The 26,489-nt window shown below is 41.0% G+C and overlaps 2 protein-coding genes across 4 annotated transcripts in view; one reads left to right on the top strand and one right to left on the bottom strand.

Moving 5' to 3' along the window:
- The window catches only part of RAD54L2 (RAD54 like 2), a 112,761-nt gene extending 110,283 nt beyond the window's left edge, over positions 1-2,478 (bottom strand). The window contains exons 1-2 of the mRNA XM_027523833.1: positions 2,400-2,478; positions 1,979-2,096 (exon numbers count right to left, since the gene is read on the bottom strand). The gene's annotated coding sequence lies outside the window, so the exon portion shown is untranslated. The remainder of the gene's footprint in view (positions 1-1,978; positions 2,097-2,399) is intronic.
- A 207-nt stretch (positions 2,479-2,685) lies between these two features.
- The window catches only part of DCAF1 (DDB1 and CUL4 associated factor 1), an 88,719-nt gene continuing 64,915 nt past the window's right edge, over positions 2,686-26,489 (top strand). The window contains exons 1-6 of one of the 3 annotated variants that reach the window (XM_027523415.1): positions 2,694-2,833; positions 5,115-5,166; positions 11,364-11,481; positions 16,157-16,233; positions 18,295-18,368; positions 20,719-20,832. In XM_027523415.1, coding sequence (XP_027379216.1) covers positions 11,372-11,481; positions 16,157-16,233; positions 18,295-18,368; positions 20,719-20,832 — 375 coding nt within the window. In that variant the 5' untranslated portion in view covers positions 2,694-2,833; positions 5,115-5,166; positions 11,364-11,371. Of the gene's footprint in view, positions 2,834-5,114; positions 5,167-11,363; positions 11,482-16,156; positions 16,234-18,294; positions 18,369-20,718; positions 20,833-26,489 lie in introns of all 3 variants that reach the window. The other 2 variants (XR_003507835.1, XM_027523414.1) reach the window with 2 other exon arrangements.

Genomic DNA, 26,489 nt, shown 5'->3' with positions numbered 1-26,489 from the left:
AACAGCAGAGTGGGAAGAAATGTGGGGGAGAGGAGGCGGCACAGGAGTTGTGATGGCACCAGGGTGGGAGTGGGTGATGGGAGCACCTGGGTCCAGTGAACACGGAAGCATGTAATGGGAGAGAAGGGGACGTGGAAAAGGGAAAAGGGAGGGCTAGGGGAGACAAGGGAAAAGGGAGAAGAATGCCAAAATGCAGAGGACTTGATGTTATCAATTTTTTTCTAGCCCAGTGCATGGGCATGTGTGGGGAGGAAGGACGGATGGAGCATATCTAAGTCTGTGGGACTCGGTGCTGAGCTGCTCTTGCCCTCCCTCTGCCACTGGGCAGCCCTGCAAGCATGACTTCTTGCCCTTTGGATGCTTATTTTTGAGGTGTACCACAGTGGAAGACAGGCACAGGCAGAGCAGAAACGTTCTTCCAAAGAGGCCAAGGAATCTCTTTTTCCAGTGACTCAGGCGTGATGTGCCAGGCCAAGCTGAGAGTGTGAGCCCGATTATTTGTAGCTTTGTGTTCGCATGTACTTAAATGTGAAAAGGCTCACTATGAGGATTGGTGCCGGTGCACGGGAGTCCTTGAGTCTCTGGCACCTGTGCTTGACCTATGAAATGTGTGTGCAGCCCAGGGGAGTCTAGGAGTGCCTGCAGGTGTGTGGCTGCGTACATGGGGAGCTTTGGTAGAGATAGGGGGGCCGCAGGCATTACAGAACAGATTATGGAGGAAGCAGTTGCTAGATAGGCTCTGTATAGCTCCTATTCTGCTTCGGCAGCCCCCTGGGCCCTGGCTTCTCCAAAGGCCCTCTGGGATATACCCCTTATTCCCCATCATTTACCCAGCACCCCAGGCTGATTTTCTGAAGATAAGCAGCGCCATCTGGTGGCAGGCTGAGGCTGTGACAGGCATAGAGGAGCTGGGAACCTGGGTTCCCACAAGAGGTCGGCCTTTCAGGACCCCAGTCAGCGGGGAAGCTGCAGGGCACTGGCTGGATCATGGATAGAGGGAGGGTATCTAAGGCTTGAATGCTCCATGCTCATGCATTTTTGGTTCATGGTCCACGGAATCACAACAGGAAAGTCAGTTGAAGGAGTGCTGGAAGACGGATGTAGGAAAATTATTGGTCCAGCCTCTGCACCCACAAACCTAGGCACCATTCCGTGGGGAACCAGTCTGGGCTCAGATTTCTCCTCTGTGGAGGTGGCTAACTGTACCTACCCTGTGAGGGTCGCAGTGAGGGTTATATGAAAACGTGTGGGTAAAACACTTGGCTCAGAGCTATGAAGTCAAAGGAAATGCTAGTGGCTATTACTGAGATAGGCAAAATCCCAGAAGCACAGAGAACAGAACTGTGTGGCATTGCAGAAAGGTGACATGTCTGCCTGCTGCCACCCAACATTCTAGAATTTTGTGCCTGAGCATCAGCTGTTTAAAGTTACACACCTAAGTGAAGGAGGGACGTCTCTTCTTAAAGGCGGGTAATGGGGTCCTGTGAGCAACAGAACTAGGAGACCCAGCATCCAGGCTCTGGCTAGCTTCTTAACAGCTATGGAACCTGAGCATGGCAGCAAGCTTGCTGTGTCCCATGTTTCCCATGTGAAATTGCTGTGAGGACGCCATTAAAATGCGTAGGAACTTAGGACTCCTAGGAATAAAGGCTGGGTAGGGGAAGGCAATGGCAAGCCACTCCAGTACTCTTGCCTAGAAAATCCAATGGATGGAGGAGCCTGGTGGGCTACAGTCCATGGGGTCGCCACGAGTCGGTCGCGACTGAGCGACTTCACTTTCACTTTTCACTTTCACGCAATGGAGAAGGAAATGGCAACCCACTCCAGTGTTCTTGCCTGGAGAATCCCAGGGACGGGGGAGCCTGGTGGGCTGCTGTCTATGGGGTCGCACAGAGTCGGACACGACTGAAGCGACTTAGCAGCAGCAGCAGCAGTAGAACCTCCTTAGGGAGAGAGTATGCTCAGCTGTGGGGCTTACCTTTCACGTCTCCAAAAAGGAATCCCCGAGTCGGAGTCAGGAGTCGTTTTGGTTCTGTTGCTAATTGGTTGTGTGATGTTAGTCAAGTCACTCACTCTCTCGGTCTCACTTTTCCCAGCTGCAAAATAAAGAAATTAGATGACGTCCGAAGTCAGCTCTGCCTTAATCTATTTCCTTTTGATTCTTTCCTTTTCTCTGCTTCACATATAATACCTAGGATGAATTTTTATTGATTCTACAGGCTGGGTCTTGAACAGAAAGACAAAAACCAAAGCCTTTTGTTTAACGAGTGCCGTGATTTCTCACACGCTTTAGGAAATATTTTCTTAGATCCTGGTATGTTCTAGGTCCAATGGAGCAAATGGGAGACTAAAAGACTTCTACATGTCACACAGGGCCGAATAAAGTACTGAGAAGGTACCCAGCAGTTCCGGTGTTGGTCTGGGAGGATCGAGCCTCACTTTTCGCTTCCGTCTTCCTGAGCAGCCAATAAGTACGTAGCAGTTCGCGTTTATACTAAAACTACAAACCCCAGAAGTCAACGCGCGGGGCGCGCCAACCACGACTCGGTGGGTCCCGCCCCTAGGGGCGGAACTTTATTTCCCAGGCGGCGCCGGGGCTCGCCCTGGTGTTCTCCTCCCGCCTCCTGCCTGCGGTCCTCGCGCCAAGTCGGGAGGAGCGCGCGCGCGCGCGCGCAGGGCACGTAGCACGCGAGTGACGCATAATATGTGGGCCGCTCCGGAGCCGTGGTCGCGCTGTGTGTGAGTGAGGGAGAGTGAGTGCGGGACCTGAGGCGGTGTGTGTGAACTGTGGCCGCTGGCGGGGTCAGGGGGGAGCGGCGGAGCCGCCCGGAAGGTGAGTGGGGAAGGAAGGGGGACGCCTCTTTGAGAGGGGCGCGGGGAGACTGGACGCGTGGTCGGGCGGGCGGGAGAGTGGGCGCCGGGCTGGGGGAGGGGCGGCACCTGCCTGGGCCGCCGGCTGGGAGGGGGCGGGCCGGGCCTCCCGGGAGGCTTGGTCCAGGGCCTGACTAGACTTTTACTCCTCCAGATTTTGGGCTCGGGGGCGGGGCCTCCACGTTCTTCCTCCAGTCCGCAAAAGACGCTTCCCAAGAGTAACTCTTCCGCCCGGAGTGGGGGGCAAGGGTGTGCCCGCCCCTGTCTGGGGGAGGGGCCCCTCTCATTCCGCTCATCACTTTTTACTTCCCAGTCCTCCTAGTCTTAGTTCTGTACGGGGTGGAGGGTGTGTGTGGGGGGGTGGTCTCCATCTTCTTTGCCCTACGGCGGCCCCCTTCCCATTCTGTGTCTCCGCCTCTAGCTCCAGTCACCTGGGCGGGCTCTCTCCTCCCTCGGCCTCGTGCCACCTCCCTCTTGCACCCGCCCGGCTCTCTTTCGGGCGAGGTGGGGCGGGGCTCTCCCGGGACTCCTCCCATGCCGACGGTGGAGGGGAGGGGCGGAAGGCGAGGTGTGAGGTTCTGCAGATTAGAGCCAAACGTTGGAGCGCCCGCCAACCTTCCTGGGATCCTATTGACGAGGGTTATAGTTGTTTTTAACTGAGTGTCATTCGTTTGCTTAATTCTCTCTTCTTAGACGGTTTGCGTCTCACTTCCTCTTATTGCACTGTTAGCGCTCGGGATCGTTTTTGTTGAGGAAGTAGTTAGGGGCTGTTTGTAGAGGCTCTTTTTGAATCCCAGATGACTCGTCCATGTCATGTTGGCCTCAGTTTTTCCTTACTCTTGTCTTTTCAATGAAGCCTTTAAATTAGTCTACGTGTTTTAATTATTAGTAACATCTTCTTGTTCTAAACGCTTTGTTAGTGTACGGAGTGAGGTTCATTGGCAGTGTTCTGTAATTTTCTTGTCTCATTAAACCTTAAAAGGTTTATGTAAGCTTGTATTATTAGACTAGGAATTTGCTGTTTTTCTCCTTGATGCTGTCAAAATTTGGGTTTTGTATATTGCAATTATCCATTTTCTAGTGGTAATGTGTTTTTTAATATAAAGGAAATTGATACAGAATTTAGAAACTATAAAGGAAATCCTTTTATGCTCAAAATATTTTGGTTGTTGAGCACAGTGTTTTACTATTCTGTTGTACAGTAGTGAGACTTAATAGACGAGGAATCTGGTAGAATGAACCACTTGTTTGAAGTGATTGAGGTAAGTTGGTTTCTTACCAAATTATTTATGTTGTTTCTGTCACGGTTATGGACAGTAATAGACTGCTGGTATACAGGAACTCACATGTCGTACTAATTATTAGGTGAATTTTACTTGAAGCTCCAAATTTGTTTTTTTCCCCAGTGTGTGTGTGTGTTTTAAATAAGGAAGATTGGGTACAAGTATTTGTTTCAGAATTGTAACCTTATGGGATCTGTCGTTACAGTGAACTTTTTTTAGGCTTTGGGGTAGTTTTTAATTAAGCTAATAGGCTATACAGTACTGTGTATTACGAAAAGACAAGATGTTATGGTTTAATTTGAAAGTTACCAAAGGTAACAAAATAGTGGGACAGTGGTAGAGCTAGGATAGTGACATAGTGAAAAATCTTTCTTCTACCTTTATCCTTCAGAAAGTCAGTTACCTGCCGAAAAGTAATATTTTCTGTTTCTTACGTATTCCTCCAGGGACGGACAGACAGACACACACACACTCACACTTTGCTTTTATCACTTGACAATGTACTGAGTTCCATATAGGAAAGGAAATGCTTCTTAGTTTTCTTCTGCTTTTTAACTAGGAAAAAAAAAATTCAAGTGTATTATAAAGTTGAGAGTATAGTAAAATGAATACTTCTTTATCCATCTAGAGTCAACAGTTGTTATTATTTTGCCTTGTAGATGTGGTATGTATTTTGTGGAACCATTTGAAAATAAGTTGCAGGTACAGCACCCCTAAATACTTTGCAGGCATCCTTTGGGATAAAGGACTTTCTACTTTTTATCTTCATCGTGCGGCTTGAGAGATCTTAGTTCCCTAAACAGGGATTGAACCCAGGGCCCTGGTAGTAAGAGTGCCTGAGCCCTAACCACTGGATCGCCAGTAAATTCCCTCTACGTATTTTTTGTAGAGCTTTATATTATTCCATTTTGTGGACAGGATTATTGTTTAACTCTTACAACAACCATTTCCCTTTTACAGATAAGGAAATTGAGGTTTGGAGAAGTTAAATAACTTGACCAAGATCTCACAGGTATGTTGGCAGAGTTGGGATTTGAATGCTTGAACCCCTTTTCTACCAAGTACCAGTCGAATGGCCTTGGGGACCTCTCTAAGCCCCTTTCCTCATCTGTAAAATAAGGACAATATGGCTGTAAAATTTCAGGATAATAAGTGTCTATTTCATACTAATATTCAGCGATTGTAACTACTGTATCATTAGACTGGCCATAAATTCTGCATACCACTGGAAGAACTCACTTTGAAACATGGAATGAGTAATGTACCTTCACTGTCTTGTCCATAACAAGATGGCTACACCTTTTGCACTTTGTTAATAGTCTTTTATAGAGAGTAAAATGAATTTTCATTGCCATTATTATCTTAGTTTAAGTTTATATTTTCTCTAGGCAAATGATTTTCCCAAAGTTATAGTTATATTTGGGCATAGTTAATTTGAAATTTTGAAAATGACAGTAGAAGTCCATGTGTGTTTTTAAATTGAACTCTAAAATTTTACTATTTTAATGCACTTGAGTTGACCTTCATTAGAGATATTATTTCCTTTAAACTTTGCTTTTATAAGCCCTACTAGGCTGAGTGCTTAAGTTATCCAAGAGGCATTCCCTCTTGGACCTTCCCCCCCCCAATTAAAAAAATGGTAAAATTCATATACCACAAATTAACCATTAATCATGTAGTAGATTAGCAGTGTTGTGCAGCCATCACCTCCTTTAGTTCCAAGAAATTTTTATCACCTCACGACGAAACCCTATATCCATTAAGCAGTTACTCGCTACTTCTCCCTCCCCCAAGCTCCTGGCAACCGTTCTGCAGTTTTCTGTGTATGGATTTACCTATTCTGAATGTTTCATAGAAATAGAATCATAGAATATGTGACCTTTTCTGTTGGGGTTTTTTTGCCTGGCGTATTGTTGTAAAGGTTCATCCACAGCTGTAACATGTCTCAGTACTTCATTCCTTTCTGTGGTTGAATAATAACTGCATTGTATGAATATAGCCACATTTTGTTTATCCATTCATGTGTTGATGAACCTTTGGGGTTTTCCTCTTTTGAATATTGTATTCAAATATTCAAAACATACTCAATATTGTATTGAGTATGCTTTGAACATTTGTGTACAAGTGTTTGAATATCTGTTTTCAATTCTTTTGGTTACGTTCCTTGAAGTGGAACTTCTGGGTTGAGGTAATTCTGTTTAACTTTTTCTTATAAATTTTTTGAGGAGCCTTCGAACTGTTTTCTATAGCTGTTGTATTGTTTTACATTCCTGTCGGCAGTGTTCATTCGGTTTATCCATATCCTTGCTAGTGCTACCTTTACAGTTTTTTGGTTTTGATCATCCTAGTAGGTATGGTTGGTATCTTACTGTAGTTTTGATTTTTATTTCCCTAATGGCTATCTGTGTTGAACATTTTTTCATGTACTTCTTGGCTACTTGAACGTCTTCACTGGAGAAATGCCTGTTGAAGTACTTTGCCCATTTTTTCCGTCTGACGCTCTCCCACCTGAGCTATTTTGGCCACTTTGCCCGTTTTTGAATCAGGTTTCTTTGTTGTTGTTGAGTTGTAGGCGTTCTTAAATATTATGAATACTTGATCCTTATCAGCTCTGATTTGCAAATCTTTTCTTCCATTCTATGGGTTGTCTTTTCACTTTCTTGATAATGTATTTGGCACAAAAGTTTTAAATATTGAAGTCCAATTTATCTATTCCTTTGTTGCTTATTCTTTTGATGTCAGATGAACATCTCTTGCCAATTTCAAGGTCATGAAGATTTACCCCTGTGTTTACTTCTAAGAGTTTTATGGTTTAAACTCTTATATTGAACTCTTATACTTATTTTGAGATAATTTTTGTATGTGATGTGAAGCAAGGATCCAGCTTCATTCCTTGGTACGTGAATATTCAGTTGTCTCAGCACAATTTGTTGAAAGACCATTAGTCTTTCTAGTAATGGTCTTTCAACAAATTCGTTCGCTGTTGACTGGGTTTGGCCTACTTGTTGAATATCAGTTGAGCATAAGTGTGAGATTTTATTTCTGGACTCATAGTTCCACTGCATTGGTATATATATCTTTCCTTATGCCTGTATCACAGTATTTTGATTATTTTACATAGTAGTTTTAAAGTCAGATGTGTGAATTCTGTTTTTTTCAAGATCGTTTTGGTCATTTAGGATTCCTTGCAGTTACACATAAATTTTAGAATTGATATTTGCTCTAATGCAAAGAAGATCATTAGATCTTGTAGGGATTATGTTGACAATTGCCCCTTTTGGAGGATATTGCCATCTTCACAATATTAAGTGTTCTAATCCCTGACTCCAGGATGTCTTTGCATTTATTAGGTCTTTTTTAATTTTATTTTTTCCAGCAATGTTTTGTAATTTGCTTTGAGGAAGTTGTTTGCCTTTTTGGCTTAAATTGATTCCTTAGCATTTTACTTTTTTTAGTGCTATTTTGAGTGAAATTGTTTTGTTAATTTCATATTTGATTATTATTGCTAGTGTGCAGCAATACAAGTAATTTTTGTGTTAATGTTGTATTCTATAACTTTGCTAGCTTATTAATTCCAGTAGTATTTATTTGTCAGTTCTTTAGGATTTACTATATATTGGGTCATATCATCTGTCAATAACGATAATTTTACTTCTTCCTTTCCAACTTGGATGCTTTTTAATTTTTTTGTCTTAATTCTTCTGGCTAGAACTTCAGCACAGTGCTTAAGTTGTGAAAACAGAGATCTTTGTTTTGTTTCTGATTTTAGGGGGAAAGCTTTCAGTCTTTTCACCATTGAGCATGTGTTAACTGTTAGTTGCTTCAGTCGTGTCTGACTCTGCGACCTTATGGGCCCTGTAGCCCTCCAGGCTCCTCTGTCCTTGGGATTCTGCAGGCAGGAATACTGGAGTGTCTTTCCATGCCCTCCTCCAGGGGATCTTCCCGTCCCGGGGTCAAACTCATGTTTCTTGCATTGCTGGTGGATTCTTTACTCACTGAGCCATCTGGGAAGCCCATGTCAGCTGTGAGTTTTTGTAATTAATGCTCTTTACCATGCCCTATTGAGGAAGTTCTGTTCCTGATTTAGCAAGTGTTTTTCACAAAAGGATGTTGGATTTTGTCAGATGCTTCTTCTATATCAATCACAGGCTCACCGCCTCCCCTTCATTCTATTAATGTATTGTGTTACTTTAATTGATTTGCATATATCAAACCACCGTTGTATTCCTGGGCTAAATCCGACTTGGTTGTGGTATCTCATCCTCTTAATGTCCTGCTGTTTTCATTTTTCTAGTATTTCATTAAGGATTTTTACATCTATTTTCATAAAGCATATTGGTCTGCAGATTGCTAGTGATATTATCTGTCTTTAGTATCAGGGTAGTATTGGCTTTATGTACATTAGGAAGTCTGCCTCCTCTTCAATTTTTTGGAATAATTTGAGGAGTAATCGTAATTCTTTCAAGTGTTGGGTGGAATGCACAAGTAAAGCTGTTTCTCCTGCACTTTTAGAATGTGTTGTAAGAGATTAACTTTGCTGTTACCATATGTTACTACTTTCCTCAGTCTTTAGATCTCTTACCTCAGCATAAAATTTTACTGAGGGAAACATTGATAAAATTGGGGGAAACTTTGATAAAATCATCGCCCCATTCTACCCCTTGGCTAATACTCCTCCAGATTGTCAAGGTCATAAAAACAAGGGAAGATTCAAAAACTGTCACAGACCATAGGACATTAGGGAGACATGACAACTAAAAGTAATGTGTCCTGGATGAGATCTTGGAACAGAAAAAGAATGTGAATGGAAAAGCTGGTGAACTGTGAGTCAGATCTGGAGTTTAGTTAAAAGTAGTGTACTGATTTTCAGTTTCTTAATTTTGACATCACGTCACTATAAGATAACATTAGGGGAACCTGAACTGAGCGACGGGTGTATGGGAATTCTCTTTGCTGTCTTCACAACTTTAAAAAAAAAATAAACCTGTAATTATTCTGGGGCTTCCCTGGTGGTTCAGATGGTAAAGAAGCCACCTGCAGTGTGGGAGACCTGGGTTCGATCCCTGGGTTTGGAAGATCCCCTGGAAAAGGGAACGGTGACCCATTCCAGTATTCTTGCCTGGAGAATACTATGGACAGGGAGCCTGACAAGCTATAGTCCATGGGGTCTCAAAGAGTCAGACATGACTGAGCGACTACACTTCATTCTAAGTAAATTTATTTTTAAAAATGCATTTATAGTTAGGTTGCAGTCAAAAATATACCTTGGGTCTTCTCAAGTTGAAGTCACAAGTCCATATTATTTGGTCACATTTGCAGTATTTCTCTTGTGTCTTTGGCTATAAAACTGAAAATGTGGATTCTTTGTAGAAAAGAAGCATTTTAACTTTGTTTTGAAAATATTCTTTGGATTTAGGGGTAGCTCAGGTGACAGGAATCACTGTCTACTATTAGAATTGCCTCAATTTGATTAAAAGATAAATGTTTAAATTTAGAGTGGTGGTGGTGGTTTAGTCTCTAAGTTGTGTCCCCCACTCTTGCAACCCCATGGACTGTAGCCTGCCAGGCTCCTCTGTCCATGGGCTTTTCCAGGCAAGAATACTGGAGTGGGTTGCCATTTCCTTTTCCAGGGAATCTTCCTGACTCAGGAATCGAACCCAGGTCTCCTGTACTGCAGGCAGGTTCTTTACCAACTGAGCTATGAGGGAAGCCCAAAATTTAGAGGGTTGATGGTAAATGTATTTCTTTGGTCTTACGTCAGATGCCTTTAGAACAAAGAACAAATAATCCTAGATGAGCTAGTGATTTTTTTTTTTGGACAAAGTTTTTTATAGAATGGTTGCTGTGTCTGTGAAAATATACATTTGCATGTCAGGATTTGACATTTTGATCCTAAGACTGCTTTGGCAAGAGAAGTAAACTATCTGAACATTTGGGTCTCATTTATCCCTTCTGGAATCACTTGTAAACCTCTCTTCCCCAAGTCGATGTCTCATATGGCTGCTCCAGAGCCTGTCTCACCTCCCTGCCCTGCACCCCTGGGCTCATCACTCAGCTCAGCAACTTTTTCTGCCTTTCTCCAGCCTGTTATCCTCCTTCCAGGAGCTGTGAGATAGATTAGGAAGCCTGAAGAACAAATTAGTTTATAATATTCCTTCCCAGCTTTCATGTTGGTAATGATAACCACTTCATTTCTTGATCTTTTGTTAAGAATTAACAGGAATGTGTTACTTATCTTTCATAGAATTTTCCCCTGAAGACTTACAAGAACACAGTCTTTCTGGGAGTATTTGCTATATTTTGTGTCTTAAAAAAAAGAGCAGCTTCACAGATTTGGACCTCAGATCTAGATTTGGGATTATTGTACATAATAATGTACAGATACAGATTGTAGAGTGTCCCTGTGAGACCTTTCATGAACTGAAATGACATAAAGTGAAGCAGTTGCCTTAGGACACGTCTTGCTAACGGATGCACAAAGATTGAGATAAAGCCCAGATGCTCGTAGGCACAGTTCAGAGCTGTAGTAGCTTATTGCTGAGTGTAGTTCGTATGAAAGGAGCTTGGTGGCGCCTTTCTCTGCTTGGAGTTGCAGCAGTGAGAATGGCTTGCTGCGAAACCAACACAATATCCTCTTCAGATTTCTTTGGGTTAGCAAAACATACTAATATAGGTCTTTCATAAAAATTGTTCAGTTGCTAAGCCGTGTTTGACTCTCTGAGCTGAGAAAACTGCAGCATGCCAGGCTTCCCTGTCCTTCACTGTCTCCAGGAGTTTGCTCAGACTCGTGTCCATTGAGTCAGTGATGCCATAAAAATGATGTGGCATAAAGTGAACTTCTGAAAAGCAGGGATACATGTATGTGTGTTTCTGAGAGGAGAGAGAAACCATAGGTTTTGCCTGATTCTTAGGAATTCCTGCTCATAGAAAGGTTAAAAATCATGATTTTGATCCAGTTCCCAAAGTCTAGCAAACAGCTTGAGAAAGGTGAACAGACTTGTTTGTCAGACCTTTATGAGTATCCAGGTCCCCAGTCCCAGATTTTGCACTGTACCACAAATAAAATTATCCAAGGGTTAAATTTTGCATACTTTTAACTTCCTTGTTTGTTCATCCTTTTTTTCCCTCCCTCACTTTCCCTTTTGTAGAAAGTCTGTCAGGTTTATTTGCCTGTGTTAATTTGTGTGTTTGTGTTTTGCTTCTTCCCAGGTCAAGCCATGACTACAGTAGCGGTCCATGTGGACTCCAAAGCTGAGCTCACTACCCTGTTGGAGCAGTGGGAAAAGGAACATGGCAGTGGGCAGGACATGGTACCCATCCTTACCAGGTATGACCAATTAAGTGTTTTTTCTTTTAAAGGAAATTTGGGGATTTCCAGGTGGTCCAGTGGTTATTATTCAGGGCTTTCACTGCCAGGGGCACAGGCTCAGCACCTAATTGGTGAACTGAGATCCTGCAAGCTGTGCAACGTGGCCAAAAAAGAAACATTGGAGAATAGTGTAGAACATTATCATTTTGTGAATTCTTAATACATTTTTTTTCCCTGTCAGAACTAGTCTTTATGTCTCTGTCTTGAGGCTTTTAAAATTGCTTCCTTTTCCTCTCAGGCTCTTTTGTTGTCATGCTCTTTCGTAGGTTCTTCTCCTGCCAGTGTTTTAGCTCCAGAGTTTTGTTGGTGGTTCTTTTCTCTCTTCACGCTAGATATTTTACCTAGTTTCACCTCTGTCCATGATTTAAAAAATTATTCTCAGTCTCTTTTTCTACCTCAGGCTCCTCTTTATAAAAATTTTAGACCCATTTCTCAGCTACTGGTGTATACATCCTTTCCTGGTTGTTCCACAGACACTTGAAACACACTGTGTCCAAAATAGAGCTTCTTGTCATCATCCTGCCTCCGTCTTCATTCACAGCATGTACTTTTGTACTCCCTGCCTTGGTGCAAATGGTTTTTTTTTTTTTTTCTTTTTTTCTTTTTTTTGGCATTTTATTTATTTTTTTTATTTTTATTTTTTACTTTTAATAATTTTTCTTAAAATTTATCCTGAACCCTCTTCCCTCCTCCCTCCCCATACCATCCCTCTGGGTCGTCCCAGTGCACCAGCCCCAAGCATCCAGCATCGTGCATTGAACCTGGACTGGCATTAAACTAAAATCTGAAAACCATCCTCCCTAGTGTATTCCTTTCCTAGCACAACCTAGTCACCAAGCCCTGAGGATTTCTGCTTCCTCTTGTTCCCCTTCCCTGTCTCTTCATTAGGTATTGATCATATCTTGGCTGACTTATTAGGCAGCGTGCATTATCCCTGTCTCCAGTTTACCCTCTTCTAATACAACATCCTCTTTGCTGAAAGATTTATCTTTTTCACACACAAATCTGATTGTCATACCTCAACTTGTAATTCTTTTCTGGCTCTCTTTTCCTACAAAATGAAATGTAAACTTTAGAGTGGCTTATGATGCTGTTTATAATTTGGCCCCTACTTCCTTTTTCTGCCTCATAGTGTTGTTCTTTTTTAGTGAGGAATAGTACCATGTTTTCCAGTGTCTGTTTGCCTTTATATTTGCTGTTTCTTTGGCTTGAAAAACCTTTCTTTGGTATATCTGCCTGGCAAGCTCTAGTCTTTTCAGGAAGCAGTTCAAGAATCATGTCTGTAAATACCATATGATACCACTTATACATGAATTCTTAAATATGACACAATATGACCCAATGAACCTGTCTATGAAGCAGAAATGGAATCATGGACATAGAAAAACAGACTGGTGGTTGCTGAGGGGAGGGGAGGGAGTTGGGAGAGGGGTGGAATGGGAGGTTGGGGTTAGCAAATCTAGTCTTTTATATATAGAATAGATAAACAAAAAGGTCTTACTGTAGCACAGAGAATTATATTCAATATCATGATAAACCATAATGGAAAAGGATATTTAAAAATGGAATACATGTACGAATATGTATAACTGAATCACTTTGCTGTACAGTGGTAATTAACATTGTAAATAACTATATTTTGATTAAAAAATCTTTCTCTCATTTTAATTACCACTTGTACTGTAATTATCATTTTACATGTGTCTCCTTACTAAACTCTAAGTTTTCTGAGGGCAAGTACTTCCCATTTTTATTGGTGTCTCCTCGTGTCTCTTCAGACAGTGAAGACTTGCCCTTTGCCTGGTACATAGTGAACTGTGTGGTACATAATTTTATTGAATGACTGTGTTGAGGAGAGAGAGTGAAAAATAGACTAGGGAGGGATACCCGTGATTTTTGTTAACAGGAAGTCTTTGAAACAACAGGCTGTTTAATATCTAATCTTTGATATAACAGAAAAAAAATTTTGTTTATGCAATGATCTATTCTCTAGGGATAAAGAGAACTATGGTCTTATGAAAGGTTAAACAGGGATAAATGCTTTGTTCATAACTGCTCTTGATGCGAAACATGTGAAAGTACAGTTTTTTATTTTAGGGAAAGGATTTTTGCTGACTGGTGGAAAGTGGATTTGCATTTGTAGAGGCATTGGAGATGAAGAATTACTAATCACAAGCTACTTGAAATGTAGCCATATGAATTAAAGAATCTTAAATATTGTGCATTTAACATGTGGATTATTGATTGATGTAATTTTGAAAGGAGGAGAGAGTGATAAATGGTACTGTTCATGGTAGACTCACTAAATTTCTCAAAAAATGTTTTTTAATGTTTTATTTTTGGGGATTCCCTGGTGATCCAGTAGTTAGGACTCAGCACTTCCACTGCCAAGGGCCCAGGTTCAATACCTGGTTGGGGAACTAAGATCCTGCATGCTGTGTGGTGAGGCCAAAAACAAGTTACTGTATTTTCAGGATTATTTCATATTATTTATCATATTTGACCCTGAACTTTGTCATTATACTGTGCTATTCAGCAGAACCCTATGTTCAAGAAGGTAACTATCTGGGAGGCAACTAAATGGATCTAAAAAAAAGTGGGTAGTGTTACAGAATAGTAGGTAATAAAGTGCTAGATCGGGCAGATGGTTTGTGAATATTCCAGGGCTTAGAAAAATGGAAAGAATTTGAATAAGCCTGTTTCTTCTATTCACTCAAGTGTTTGAGGACCTTTTGTTTATCAGGACAGCTTCCTCATTTGTTAGTAAAACTATCACTGACAGCCACATTGTTAAAAGGTAGCCATCCTCTGAGCTACTTGAAAAAGACTGCCTGTATAGCCAGGCAGTAGAAAGCTAAGATTAGGGTACTGGGTTTTCACTCCAAATCCAGTGGGCCTTCCAATATAGTATGTGGTAAGGTTCCTTGGAACAGGGGCTTGAAAGTTGTTAGAATATATATTGATGAAAAGCAAAGAAGACAAGGTTTTCTAGGAAAAGTGAAAATGTGCCTGAAAAGGGTATCTATCTAGGGGAGAATGAACGGCATGTTTCTGTGGCAGGGAGGAAATGGGCTCCACCAGAGTGCAGGGTGAATATATGTTAGGAATGGAAGCTAAAATTACATGGAGCAAAGATCGTAAAAAGTATCTTCAAGGCTAGACTGAGAATTTAAAGATGCAGTAGGATGAGTTAAAAGTATATTTTAGATGGGGCAGAATGCCTACCGTCCTCCAGACTGTGGGTCTGTTAGTTCACTGGTTATTTCCTACAGTATTTTCTGTAAGAGGTTACAGAAAAACCTGAATGAGCATTTTGACCAGTGCAGTAATTTATAGTTGACCCATGGTTGCTTGAATCTGTGAATGTGGAGGGCCAACTGTACTCGGCCATTTTTATGTAAAGGACTTGACAGAGGATTTTAGTGTCCCTGGGAGGTCCTGGAACCAATTCCTTACAGATGCCAAGCTATGACTGTGTGTTGTATAATGCTCTGATAGAATCTTTACTTGTAAAACCACCACCTAGATCAAGTTATAGAACTTGAGAACTACCTCCAGAAGGCTCCCTCCTGCTGCATCACATCAGTATTTGCCTTAGATTGACTGGTTTTCTATTTTTTTTAAATAATAATTTTATTTATTTATTTCTGGCTGTGCTGGGTCTTCATTGCAGCGTGTGAGCTTCGCTTGGGTTGCACCAGCTCTAGGGCGCATGGGCTCGGTAATTGCAGCTCCCAGGCTCAATAATTGTGGCGCATGGACTTACACAGTTGCTCCAAGTCTTCGGGGACCTTGTGGGTTCTTCCTGGATCAGGGATGAACCCATGTCTCCTGCATTCGCAGGTGAATCCTTTACCACTAAGCCATTGAAGGAGCCCCATTTGTTCTTTTTTTCCCCCTAATTTGTTTATTTTTAATTGGAGGATAATTGCTTTACAATATTGTGTTGTTTTTTGCCATATATGCACATGAATCAGCCATAAGTATACATATGTCCCCTCCCTCATGAACCCTCCCTTTGTTTTTGATTCCCAGTTTTCATAGGAACAACACCTAAGTAGTTCTGATGTCAAGCTCTGTTCTAAGCAGAGTGCATATATATCAAGTTTAACCTCAGGGAAACTCTAAGATACACACTGTTATCCTCATATTACAGGTTAGGCACAGAGAGGGTAGGTAATTTGAAAAAAGTCAAAAACAGTAGAAAGGTCTGAAGTCTGCTGTTTTGAGAGTAGAGAGTCCAAAATAGTATGGTCTGGACATTTCTGGTCAAGACTTAAAGAAATGATTGAAGTCAGGAGATATTTTGTTAGGTAGAGCTAATAAGAAGTACTGCAATGGGGAAAGGGAGAAAAAGGAAGGATTTAAGGATGTCTCCTGGGCTTTTGGCTTCTGAGGGGATAGTAGTGCTGTTTTTTGAGACAGGAGAGTTGGAGAGAAGAATGAATTTGGGAGTGGAAATTGTTTTATGAGATGGTTGGTTAGATCTTTATGTTTGTCAGGACAACACCCTCTTTCTAATTTTTTGCTTTTATTTTGTACCTTGACGGTTGCGTTGACTATTGTAGGTGGTGGTACATCTTTTTTTTTCGTATGCTTGTTTAGCATTGACCTTGTCTTCCCTTTGTATTAGGATGTCTGAATTGATTGAAAAAGAAACTGAAGAATATCGTAAGGGGGATCCAGACCCATTTGATGATCGGCATCCTGGTGAGATCTGTGTTTTCTTAATTCTGGCTCTAATTTTCTTACAAAAGAAAACTGCTTACTATAAGGACTATTTTTCAGTTGAAATAGAATTTCTTAAAATATTGCTCAAGATGGGGGCAGCAAGGAAAAATACATTCCTGGAAAAATGGAAATATTTTTAATATTTATCAAGTACTTAAAGGAATTAGATTATATAGATATACCTTATTAGTTGAAATGATTACAAAGATTTAAAAGGAAGAAAAATGTTCTCTCTTTTTGACTTTGGAACCAGAAGATGTTATACTCTGTGTGCCTTCATCTTTCTAACAACAATAATTATCCTTTTACTAATGGGGAAATGTGGTTGAGAATGCATTTAATGCCTTTTAGTTATGAAATTGATACTTGGAACCTTGAATAATAAATGGACTTCTTGGTGTCTACTTTAATGTTCCAGTAGCTAAAATATGCTACCTCAGGTTAACGTGATTTTCTTTGGGTCAGTGAGCCATGAAGACCTAGCCTGGTTTGGCATGGAATTTGCTACAGTACAGAACTATGTGGGACTCGAGACTGCCATTTTATATCCGAAGGTAGATTACCAGGGGGCACAACTTAAGTCATATGGGTCCACGCAGCATATAAATTTTCTCTTTATAAAACCAGAAGCAGTTCTTTTTGGAGAGAAGAGACAGATCTTGTAAGTGGAGAGACAGTGAGAATGAGTGGAACTTAATAAAAATAAGAACATTGTATATCCACCTGAATGTACCAGTGTTATACTTCTGTTTCTTAGACTTTTATTCCCAAATGTAAGTGAGCTAGGCATTTCAGATTGAGTGTCTAGTTATTATGTGATGTTACCTGCTGCTCTTGTCCTAGATATCCCCACTTGTGATTTTGAGAACTATTTGCTTAATGAACTCACATCTTCAGTAAGGCAGTAAGAGCAAGAAAAAGTGGGAGAGTGAAAATCAAGTAATTCATGGGATTGTGAAAAGAATTAAAAGAGATGATCATGCTTAGTGACATTGCCTTGGAAAGGATGAAATGGTAACAAGGAAGAAGGGAGAGAAGAATGCCTTTTTTCAGTAGAGATTTAAAGACAATTTATTTCCTCTGTCTCTTATATTAAAACATTATTTGTCACTAGGCATAATTTCTTTAAAAAAGAATAAGGGTCTTAGTTTCATCATTTATAAACAGAAAGTTAGGTAATCTGAGGTCCACATTTGTTTTTCTGATGCCATTCTCTAACTTCTGTTCTGTGAAGTACTTTGGGGTATTAATTACAGGTTGGTAAAAACTTTTTATCGGCAATTTATATCTTCATCTGAAACTCTATCCTTTGACTAAACTTGCCACTCTAAAAGGAAAATTAAATAAAATAGATGATACCTGTTTTAAAAGCAAACCAATAATTTTCCCAACGATTAGCAAATTCTTTCATTTTTAGGCTGTGTATTGAGTAAATCCTAGATTTCTGGCCTCCTTTGTATTTCTAGGAGCTCAGAAGTTAAGATGACCAAGTTCACTTTATCTTTAGCATTAGGTGATTGCTTGGTGGGACTCCCCTCGCCCTCAAACCTGGCCTGTTGTTACAGGTTTGAGGACGTACTGCTGCTGCTGTTGGCATTATAGCTGAGAGACTGGGCTTGGAGCCTGTTTTCACTCCAGGCCACCCATCAAGAGAAGCTATGCTTCCTTCCTTTTTCTCTTTGGGAGGTCAGGTGTTTACATTCTCTTAGGATCCTTTATGATTCTTCCATAGACCTTGTATACTCTGAGTGACGCTAGTCTGGGTCTTGTGCTCATTTGTTTAATTTGGCCTTGATGTGTAGACAGTATACTGGGAGATGGGAAGGTTAGAAAGCAGTGTTTGAAGTTTTTGTCATTTTTAGTTTTAAAGAATGCTTCTTATGAGATCTAGTTCATCAAGAGAATCTTTTCTTCATTTCTGTTAATTTTTGCTGGCCTTTTAATGGTACTTAAAACCACCCTTGTTCCTTTCCAGAGGTCTGAGTTGCTTAACTGGGATGACTTACTCATTCCTTTGCTCCTCCCCTCTTCTTTCGGCAGGTCGAGCTGATCCAGAGTGTATGCTGGGCCATTTGCTGAGAATACTCTTCAAGAATGATGATTTCATGAATGCAGTAGGTTTCCTTCTTACTTTTCTCCAGAGATTATCATCAACAGATGCTTTACCTTTATTTTTCTGTAAATTGTCTACTTTCTCCTGAGGTCTTGACAAAGTTGGGAATAGAGTGCATAGATTTTTTAATCTGGTATTGGTTCAATACCAGACTAAAATAAGACTGGTATTGGTTCAATACCAGACTAAAATAAGATTAATTATGGACTTCTTCATTACCAAAGTCCTGGCTGTGGCCAGGGTATTTTCTCTTTGGTGTTCAGTTGCATATTGATGAGGGTTCTCAAGGCATCTATGCTCATACTGGAGTGAGATGATTTTGAATTTGGAAATATAGAAGTTCTCTTGGATTCCTGAATGGAAAAATTAAGAGTGGTGTGTGCAGCATGCTTCTGCACTGACACTGGGTGTGCACACTGTGTGTGTGCATGCTGTGCACTGGACATGTGGAGGGAGGAAAGGAAGGAAAGGAAGTCAAATAACCTGAGGTATTTCACTCAGGTCTGTTGAGTAAATGAGGGGGAAAAGTATGTATTACAGCTCCTAAACATAGTAATAATTCATAGTAATAATTACGTTTGTTTTTGGAGGCAAATAGCATGATACTTGAGAGCATGGGCTTTGGGGTCCATGTTTGGGGTTTAAATGCAGCTCTACTTTTCTTTGACATTTTGATCTGTGGGCAGCTTAAGCCTCTCTAAGCTTTATTTCTCTAATCTATAAAATGGGGATGGTAGTGATTAACCTTAAAATATTTTTGTAATCCTTGAATGAAATTAAGTCTGAAAAGTGCTTGGTGTAGAACCTGGCACATGAGGGCTCAGTAGTTACTATCTATCTTAATTCTCAGTTTTACTTCTCTTTCACTGGTAGCTCTCCTCTGCTTCACGTCACTTCCAGCTTGCCTTCTAATCCCCACATGGATATTTCCCAAAGGCACCTTGAGTTCTGCATGTCTAATTGCTTGCCCCGTAGTCGGTTTCTCTTATTCTCTAGCTCAGTAATGGTGTCCTTTCCTAACCAGCTAGAAGTTCCTTTATTCCTCTAGCGTGTGTGCATGCTCAGTCATGTCTGACTCATCTTTGTGACCCCATGGACTGTAGCCCACTGGGCTCTTCTGTCCATGGGATTTTTCCCAGCAAGAATACTGGAGCAGGTTACCATTTCCTCCTCCAGGGGATTTTCCCGACCCAGAAATCGAACCTGCATCTTTTGAGTCTCCTGCATTGGCATCTCCTGATTGTTTACCACTGGCGCCACCGGGAAAGCCCCCTTTATTCCTCTAAGCTCTCTTATTCAGTGAAGTTAACAGCTCTTATGGATCCCTACCCCTTAGCCTTCACAAATTCCTCGACTTCTTTCTGCCCTTGTTCCCAGACCTTAGGCTAACCACCACCATATCTCTGTTGGTACTGCAATAGCCTCTTAATTGGTTTCTCTTCTTATCTTGTCTTCCTCCAACCCATTCTTTATCAAATGCAAAAAGTGATCATGGCACTCACTGTCTTGCTTAAAATGCATTAGTGGTTTCCCATTGTTCTCACGATGAACTTTAAATTTCTTATTTTGGTTTATAAACCTGTTTGTCATGGCCTTTGTTCTTTCAATTTTTAGTTCTTGCCCTTTGCCTCCTTTCCTTTTCACCCCTCATTAGCTGTTCCTCCTTGTCCTTCATGTTCTTGCTGGAACCCCTTCCTCTCTGCAGCCTTTACTGATTCCTTTGCAAGCTTTATGATCTCCTCCAGGCTTCTGTGGCATCCTGTACTTATGATACTTGTTTTTCCCAGCTGTCACCTTTTTTGGATTCTGAAGCTTTTGGTGATGGGACTGTGTCTTATCACTATTGTATATCCAGTAACAGAACACGGTGACACTTAGAGATCCAGTGTTTTTTTATCTGATGAGTGCCAAAAAGAAAGCATTATTAATATATAAAATAAAATAAAAATATATATATATAAAATATAAAACTCAAAGTTTTGTCATTAATCATTGTCAAGAATCAGGGAGGGGTGAGGGGAGGCTTGTTTTGCCCTGTTTTGTCTTTCTAAAAAAGTATAAGCATGGGAGGTGATTTTTTTGTGATAACTCTTGAGTTTTAATTTCTGTGGTTGCTGAGTTGTTGTTTGAAGGGAATATGACTTTAAAGTGACAGAAGAACTTGTATGGTATCATGGCATAGCAGGATCATATTTCCAGTAATTATAGGTTTAGTTAGTAATGTTAGGTATAGTCTTACAGTCTTCTTTAATATTCTGTAGGCAAGCTATGGGAATATGGTATGGATTTACTAGACTTCATTAATTTGATTGGGTTGAATTTCAGATGAAAAGTATCACTCTTCTTTACAGCTGGTGAATGCATATGTGATGACAAGCCGAGAGCCCCCTTTAAACACTGCAGCTTGCAGACTCCTACTGGACATCATGCCCGGGCTGGAAACTGCTGTTGTCTTTCAAGAAAAGGTACTTACTAAAAAGAAAAGTCATCGTTTCATTAAATTTTCAAAAAATGTTTATTTGTTGGTTGCGTCAGGTCTTGGTTGTGGTACCTGGCGCGTGGGGCCCCTGTTGCGTCATGTGGGATCTTCTGTTGCAGCGCACAGGCTCTCTAGTTGGGGCTGGTGGGCTCCGTAGTTGTGACTGTCGGGCTTAGTTGCTCTGCAGCATGTGGAATCTTAGTTTCCTGTCTGTGTGTGTGTGGTAGTTGCTCAGTTGTGTCGGACTCTGCCACGCATGAACTGTAGCCTGCTAGGCTCCTCTGTCGATGGAGTTCTCCAGGCAAGAATACTGGAATGGGGATCCATTCCCTTCTCCAGAGGATCTTCTCAACCCAGGGATTGAACCTGGGTTTCCTGCATTGCAGGCAGATTCTTTTCCTGCTTGAGCCACCACAAAGCCTCTTAGTTTCCTGACCAGGGATCAAACCTGCATCCCCTGCATTGCTTGGTGGGTTCTTAACTACTGGACCACCAGGGGAAAGTCCCATCATTTTATTATTTAATTGAATGGTGCTCTGTTTGATTTTTCTTTATTAAAATAATTGTTACAGTTTTTTCTTATTATATTTTATTATAGTAGCAATCTATATTATAAAAACTTAAGAAAACAAGAAAAAATTAAAGTAACTATTTAGTGAGTACTTAAATAGTATTTGCTACTTGTGTGTACAGTATTTTTAAAATCTTAAATCATATTTTTAGAATGGATTTTTGATCCTATCCAAACTCTGATTTTTTTTTAGTTGAAAAAATTTAATTGTTTCTTTACAATGTTATGTTAGTTTCTGTTGTACAGCAAGATAAATCAGTTATGTGTATGCATATGGCCACCCTTTTTTAGGTTTTCTTTCCATTTAGGTCACCACAGAGCATTGAGTAGAGTTCCCTGTGCGATACAGTAGGTTCTCATTAGTTACCTATATTATGTATAGTAATATGTCATATAGTATATATGTCAATCCCAGTCTCCCATTTCATCCCACCTTCCCCTTTCCTCCTTGGTAACCGTAAGTTTGTTTTCCACATCTGTCATTTGTGACTCTGTTTCTGCTTTGCAGATAAGTTCATCTGTAACATTTTTCTAGATTCCGCATATAAGCTATGTTATCCTTATCTTTCTCATACTGACTTACTTCACTCCGTATGCCAGTCTCTAAGTCCATTCATGTTGCTGTAAATGGCATTATTTTAGTCCTTTTTATTACTGAGTTATGTTTTGTTGTATACTTGTACCACATCTTTATTCCTCTGTTGATGAATGTTGAGGTTGCTTCCATGTCCTGGCTATTGTAAATAGTGCCGCATCGCAGTGTGGGCATCCTTTTGAATTACGGTTTTCTCTGGTTATATATCCAGGAGTGGGATTGCTGGCTCATGTTTCTATTTCTAGGTTTTTCTAGCTCTATTTCTAGGTTTTTCAGCAACCTCCATATTCCATAGTAGCTGTACCAATTTACATTTCTACCAACAATGTAGAAGATTTCCCTTTTCTCCATACCCTCACCAGCATTTATACTTTATGGATTTTTTGATGATGGCTGTTCAGACTAGTGTGAGGTGATACCTCGTTGTAGTTTTTAAAACATATCTTTTTTTATTTACTTATTTATTTGGCTATGTCGGGTCTTAGTTGTGGCATGAGGAATCTTCAGTCTTAAGTTGCGGCATGTGGGCTTTGTGGTTCTGAGTTGTTGTTTGAAGGGAATTTGACTTTAAAGTGGCAGAAGAACTTATGTGGTATCATCATGGCGTAGCAGGATCATAATTATTTCTAGCAATTATCGGTTTAGTTAGTAATGTTAGGTACAATCTTATAGTCTTCTCCTCTTGCCTTCAGTCTTTCCCAGCATCAGGGTCTTTTCCAGTGAGTCAGCTCTTCCCATCAGGTGGTCAAAGTATTAGAGCTTCAGCTTCAGTATCAGTGCTTCCAATGAATATTCAGGATTGATTTTCTTTAGGATTGACTGGTTTGATCTCCTTGCCATCCAAAGGACTCTCAAGACTGTTCTCCAACACCACAGTTCAAAAGCATCAATTCTTCAGTGCTCAGCCTTCTTTACGGTCCAACTCTCACATCCATACATAAATACTTGAAAAGCCATAGGTTTGACTATATGAACCTTTGTCAGCAAAGTAATGTTTATGCTTTTAAATAAGCTGTCTAGGTTTGTCATAACTTTTCTTCCAAGGAGCAAGCGTCTTTTAATTTCATGGCTGCAGTCACTGTCAGCAGACATCAGGAGCCCAGGAAAATAAAATCTGTCACTGTTTATACTTTTTCCCCATCTATTTGCCATGAAGTGATGAGACTGATGGGACCAGATGCCATGATCTTAGTTTTTTGAATGTTGAAATTTAAGCCAGCTTTTTCACTCTCCTCTTTGACTCTCATCAAGAGGCTCTTCAGTTCCTCTTTGCTTTCTGCCATTGGGGTGGTATCATCTGTGTACCTGAGGTTATTGCAGCTTGTGCTTTATCTAGCCCGACATTTCGCGTGATGTACTCTGCATGTAAGTTAAATAAACAGGGTGATAATATACAGCCTTGATGTACTCCTTTCCCAATTTGGAACCAGTCTTTGTTCCATGTCTGGTTCTAAGTGTTGCTTCTTGACCTGCATGCAGGTTTCTCAGGAGGCAGGTAAGGTGGACTGACTGGCATTTGCATCTCTTTAAGAATTTTCCATGGTTTGTTGTAGAGAAGGAACTGACAACCCACTCCAGTGTTCTTGCCTTGAGAATCCCTGAAACAGGGGAGCCTGGTGGGCTGCCATCTATGGGGTTGCACAGAGTTGGACACGACTGAAGCGACTTAGCAACAGCAGCAGAAGCATGGTTTGTTGTGATTCACACAGTCAAAGGTTTTAGCGGTGTCAGTGAGACAGAAGTACATGTTTTTCTGGAATTCCCTTGCTTTCTCTATGATCCAGTGTATGTTGGCAATTTGATGCCTTTTCTAAATCTGGCTTGTACATCTGGAAGTTCTTCATTCATGTACTGTTGAAGCCTCGCTTGGAGAATTTGGAGCATTACTTTGCTAGCATGTGAAATGAGTGCGATTGTGTGGTAGTTTGAACATTCCTTGGCATTCCCCTTTTTGGGATTGGAATGAAAACTGACCTTTTCCAGTCCTGTGGCCACTGCTGAATTTTCCAAATCTGCTGGCATATCGAGTGGAGCACTTTCACAGCATCATCTTTTAGGATTTGAAATAGCTCAGCTGGAATTTCATCACCTCCACCAGCTTTGTTAGTAGTAATGCTTCCTGTGGCCCACTTGACTTCATTCTCCAGGATGTCTGGCTCTAGGTGGGTGATTACACCATCTTGGTTATCAGGGTCATTAATAACTTTTTGTATAGCTCTATATTCTTGCCACCTTTTCTTAATATCTTCTGCTTCTGTTTTATCTACACCATTTCTGTCCATCTTTGCATGAAATTTTCCCTTGGTATCTCTAATTTTCTTGAGGAGATCTCAAGTCTTTCCCAGTCTCTTATTTTCCTTTATTTCTTTGCATTGTTCACTTAAAAAGGTTTTCTTATCTTTCCTTGCTATTCTTTGGAACTCTGCATGCAGTTTGGTATATTTTTCCTTTTCTCCTTTGTCTTTTGCTTCTCTTCTTTTCTCAGCTGTTTGTAAGGCCTCCTCAGACAACCATTTTGTCTTGCTTCATTTTTTTTTCTTGGGGATGGTTTTAGTCACCACCTCCTATACAATGTTAGGAACCTCCTCCATAGTTCTTCAAGCACTCTGTGTCAGATTAATCCCTGGAATCTATTTGTAACTTCTACTCTCAGTGAACTCCGGGAGTTAGTGATGGACAGGGAGGCCTGGCGTGCTGCAATTTCATGGGGTTGCAAAGAGTCGGACATGACTGAGCGACTGATCTGATTTGATCTGATCTGACTGTATAATCCTAAGGGATTTGATTTAGGTCATACTTGAATGGCCTAGTGATTTTCCCTACTGTCTTCTATTTGAGCCTGAATTTTGCATTAAGGAGCTCATGGTCTGAGCCACAGTCAGCTCCACGTCTTGATTTTGCTGACTGTATAGAGCTTCTCCATTTTCAGCTGCAAAGAATATAATCAGTCTGATTTCTTTATTGACCATCTGGTGATGTCCATATGTAGACATATGGTGTTGTTGGAAGAGGGTGTTTGCTGTGAACAGTGTGTTCTCTTGGCAAAACTCTGTTAGCTTTTGCCCTGCTTCATTTTGTGCTCCAAGGTCAAACTTGCCTTTTACTCCAGGTATCTCTTGACTTCCTACTTTTGCATTCCAGTCCCCTATGATGAAAAGGACATCTTTTTTTGGGTGTTAGTTCTAGAAGGTCTTGTAGGTCATCATAGAACCGTTCAACTTCAGCTTCATTGGCGTTAGTGGTTGGGGCATAGACTTGGATTACTGTGATATTGAATGGTTTGCCTTGGAAATGAACAGAGATCTTTCTGTCATTCTTGAGATTGCACCCAAGTACTGCATTTTGGACTCTTTTGTTGACTATGAGGACTACTCCATTTCTTCTAAGGGATTCTTGCTTACGGCAGGTTATAATGGTCATCTGAATTAAATCCACCCATTCCCATCCATTTTAGTTCACTGATTACTAAAATGTCGATGTTTACTCTTGCCATCCCGTTTGACCACTTCAATTTACCTTGATTCATGGGCCTGACATTCCAGGTTCCTATGCAGTAATTGCTCTTCATAGCATTGAACTTTTTTTCTCACCACCAGACACATCCACAACTGGGCGTCGTTTCCGCTTTGGTTCAACTTCCTCATTCCTTCTGGAGCTATTTCTCTGTTCTTCTCCAGTAGCATATTGGACACGTGCTCACCTGCTGGAGGGTTCATCTTTCAGTGTCATATCTTTTTGCCTTTTCATACTTTTCATGGGGTTCTCAAGACAATGATGCTGAAGTGGTTTGCCATTTTTTTCTCCGGTGGACCACGTTTTGTTAGAACTCCTCACCTTGACCCGTTCGTCTTGGGTGGCTCATACTTTGACTGACAAGGCTGTGAGCCATGTGATCATTTTGGTTAGTTTTCTGTGATTGTGGTTTTCATTCTGTCTGTGCTTTGATGGATGAGGATAAGAGGCTTGTGCAAACTTCTCGTAGGAGGGACCGGCTGTGGGGAACACAGGGTCTTGTTCCGGTGGGCAGGGCCATGCTCAGTAAATCTTTAGTCCAATTTCCTGCTTATGGATGGGGCTGTGTTCTCTCCCTGTAGTTTGGCCTGCGGCAGCCCAGTCCTAGAGTTTGGGGGGCTGTAATTTTACATTCAGTTCAGTTGCTCAGTTGTGTCCAGCTCTTTGCGACCCCATGGACTGCAGCACACCAAGGCCTCCATGTCCATCACCAGCTCCTGGAGTTTATTCAAACTCATGTCCATCGAGTTTGATGGATGCCATCCAATCATCTCATCCTCTGTCATTCCCTTCTCCTCCTGCTTTAAGTGTTTCCCTGCAGCAGGGCCTTTTCCAGTGAGTCAGTTCTTCGCATCAGGTGGCCAAAGTATTGGAGTTTAAGCTTCAGCATCTGTCCTTCCAATGAATATAGAGGACTGATTTCCTTTACGATTGACTGGTTTGATCTCTTTGCAGTCCAAGGGAC

This window comes from Bos indicus x Bos taurus, chromosome 22, assembly GCF_003369695.1.
Source record: "Bos indicus x Bos taurus breed Angus x Brahman F1 hybrid chromosome 22, Bos_hybrid_MaternalHap_v2.0, whole genome shotgun sequence".
Taxonomy (NCBI): Eukaryota; Metazoa; Chordata; class Mammalia; order Artiodactyla; family Bovidae; genus Bos; species Bos indicus x Bos taurus.
The sequence above is the reverse complement of the archived record's forward strand: the minus strand, read 5'-3'. Positions and strand labels throughout refer to the sequence as shown.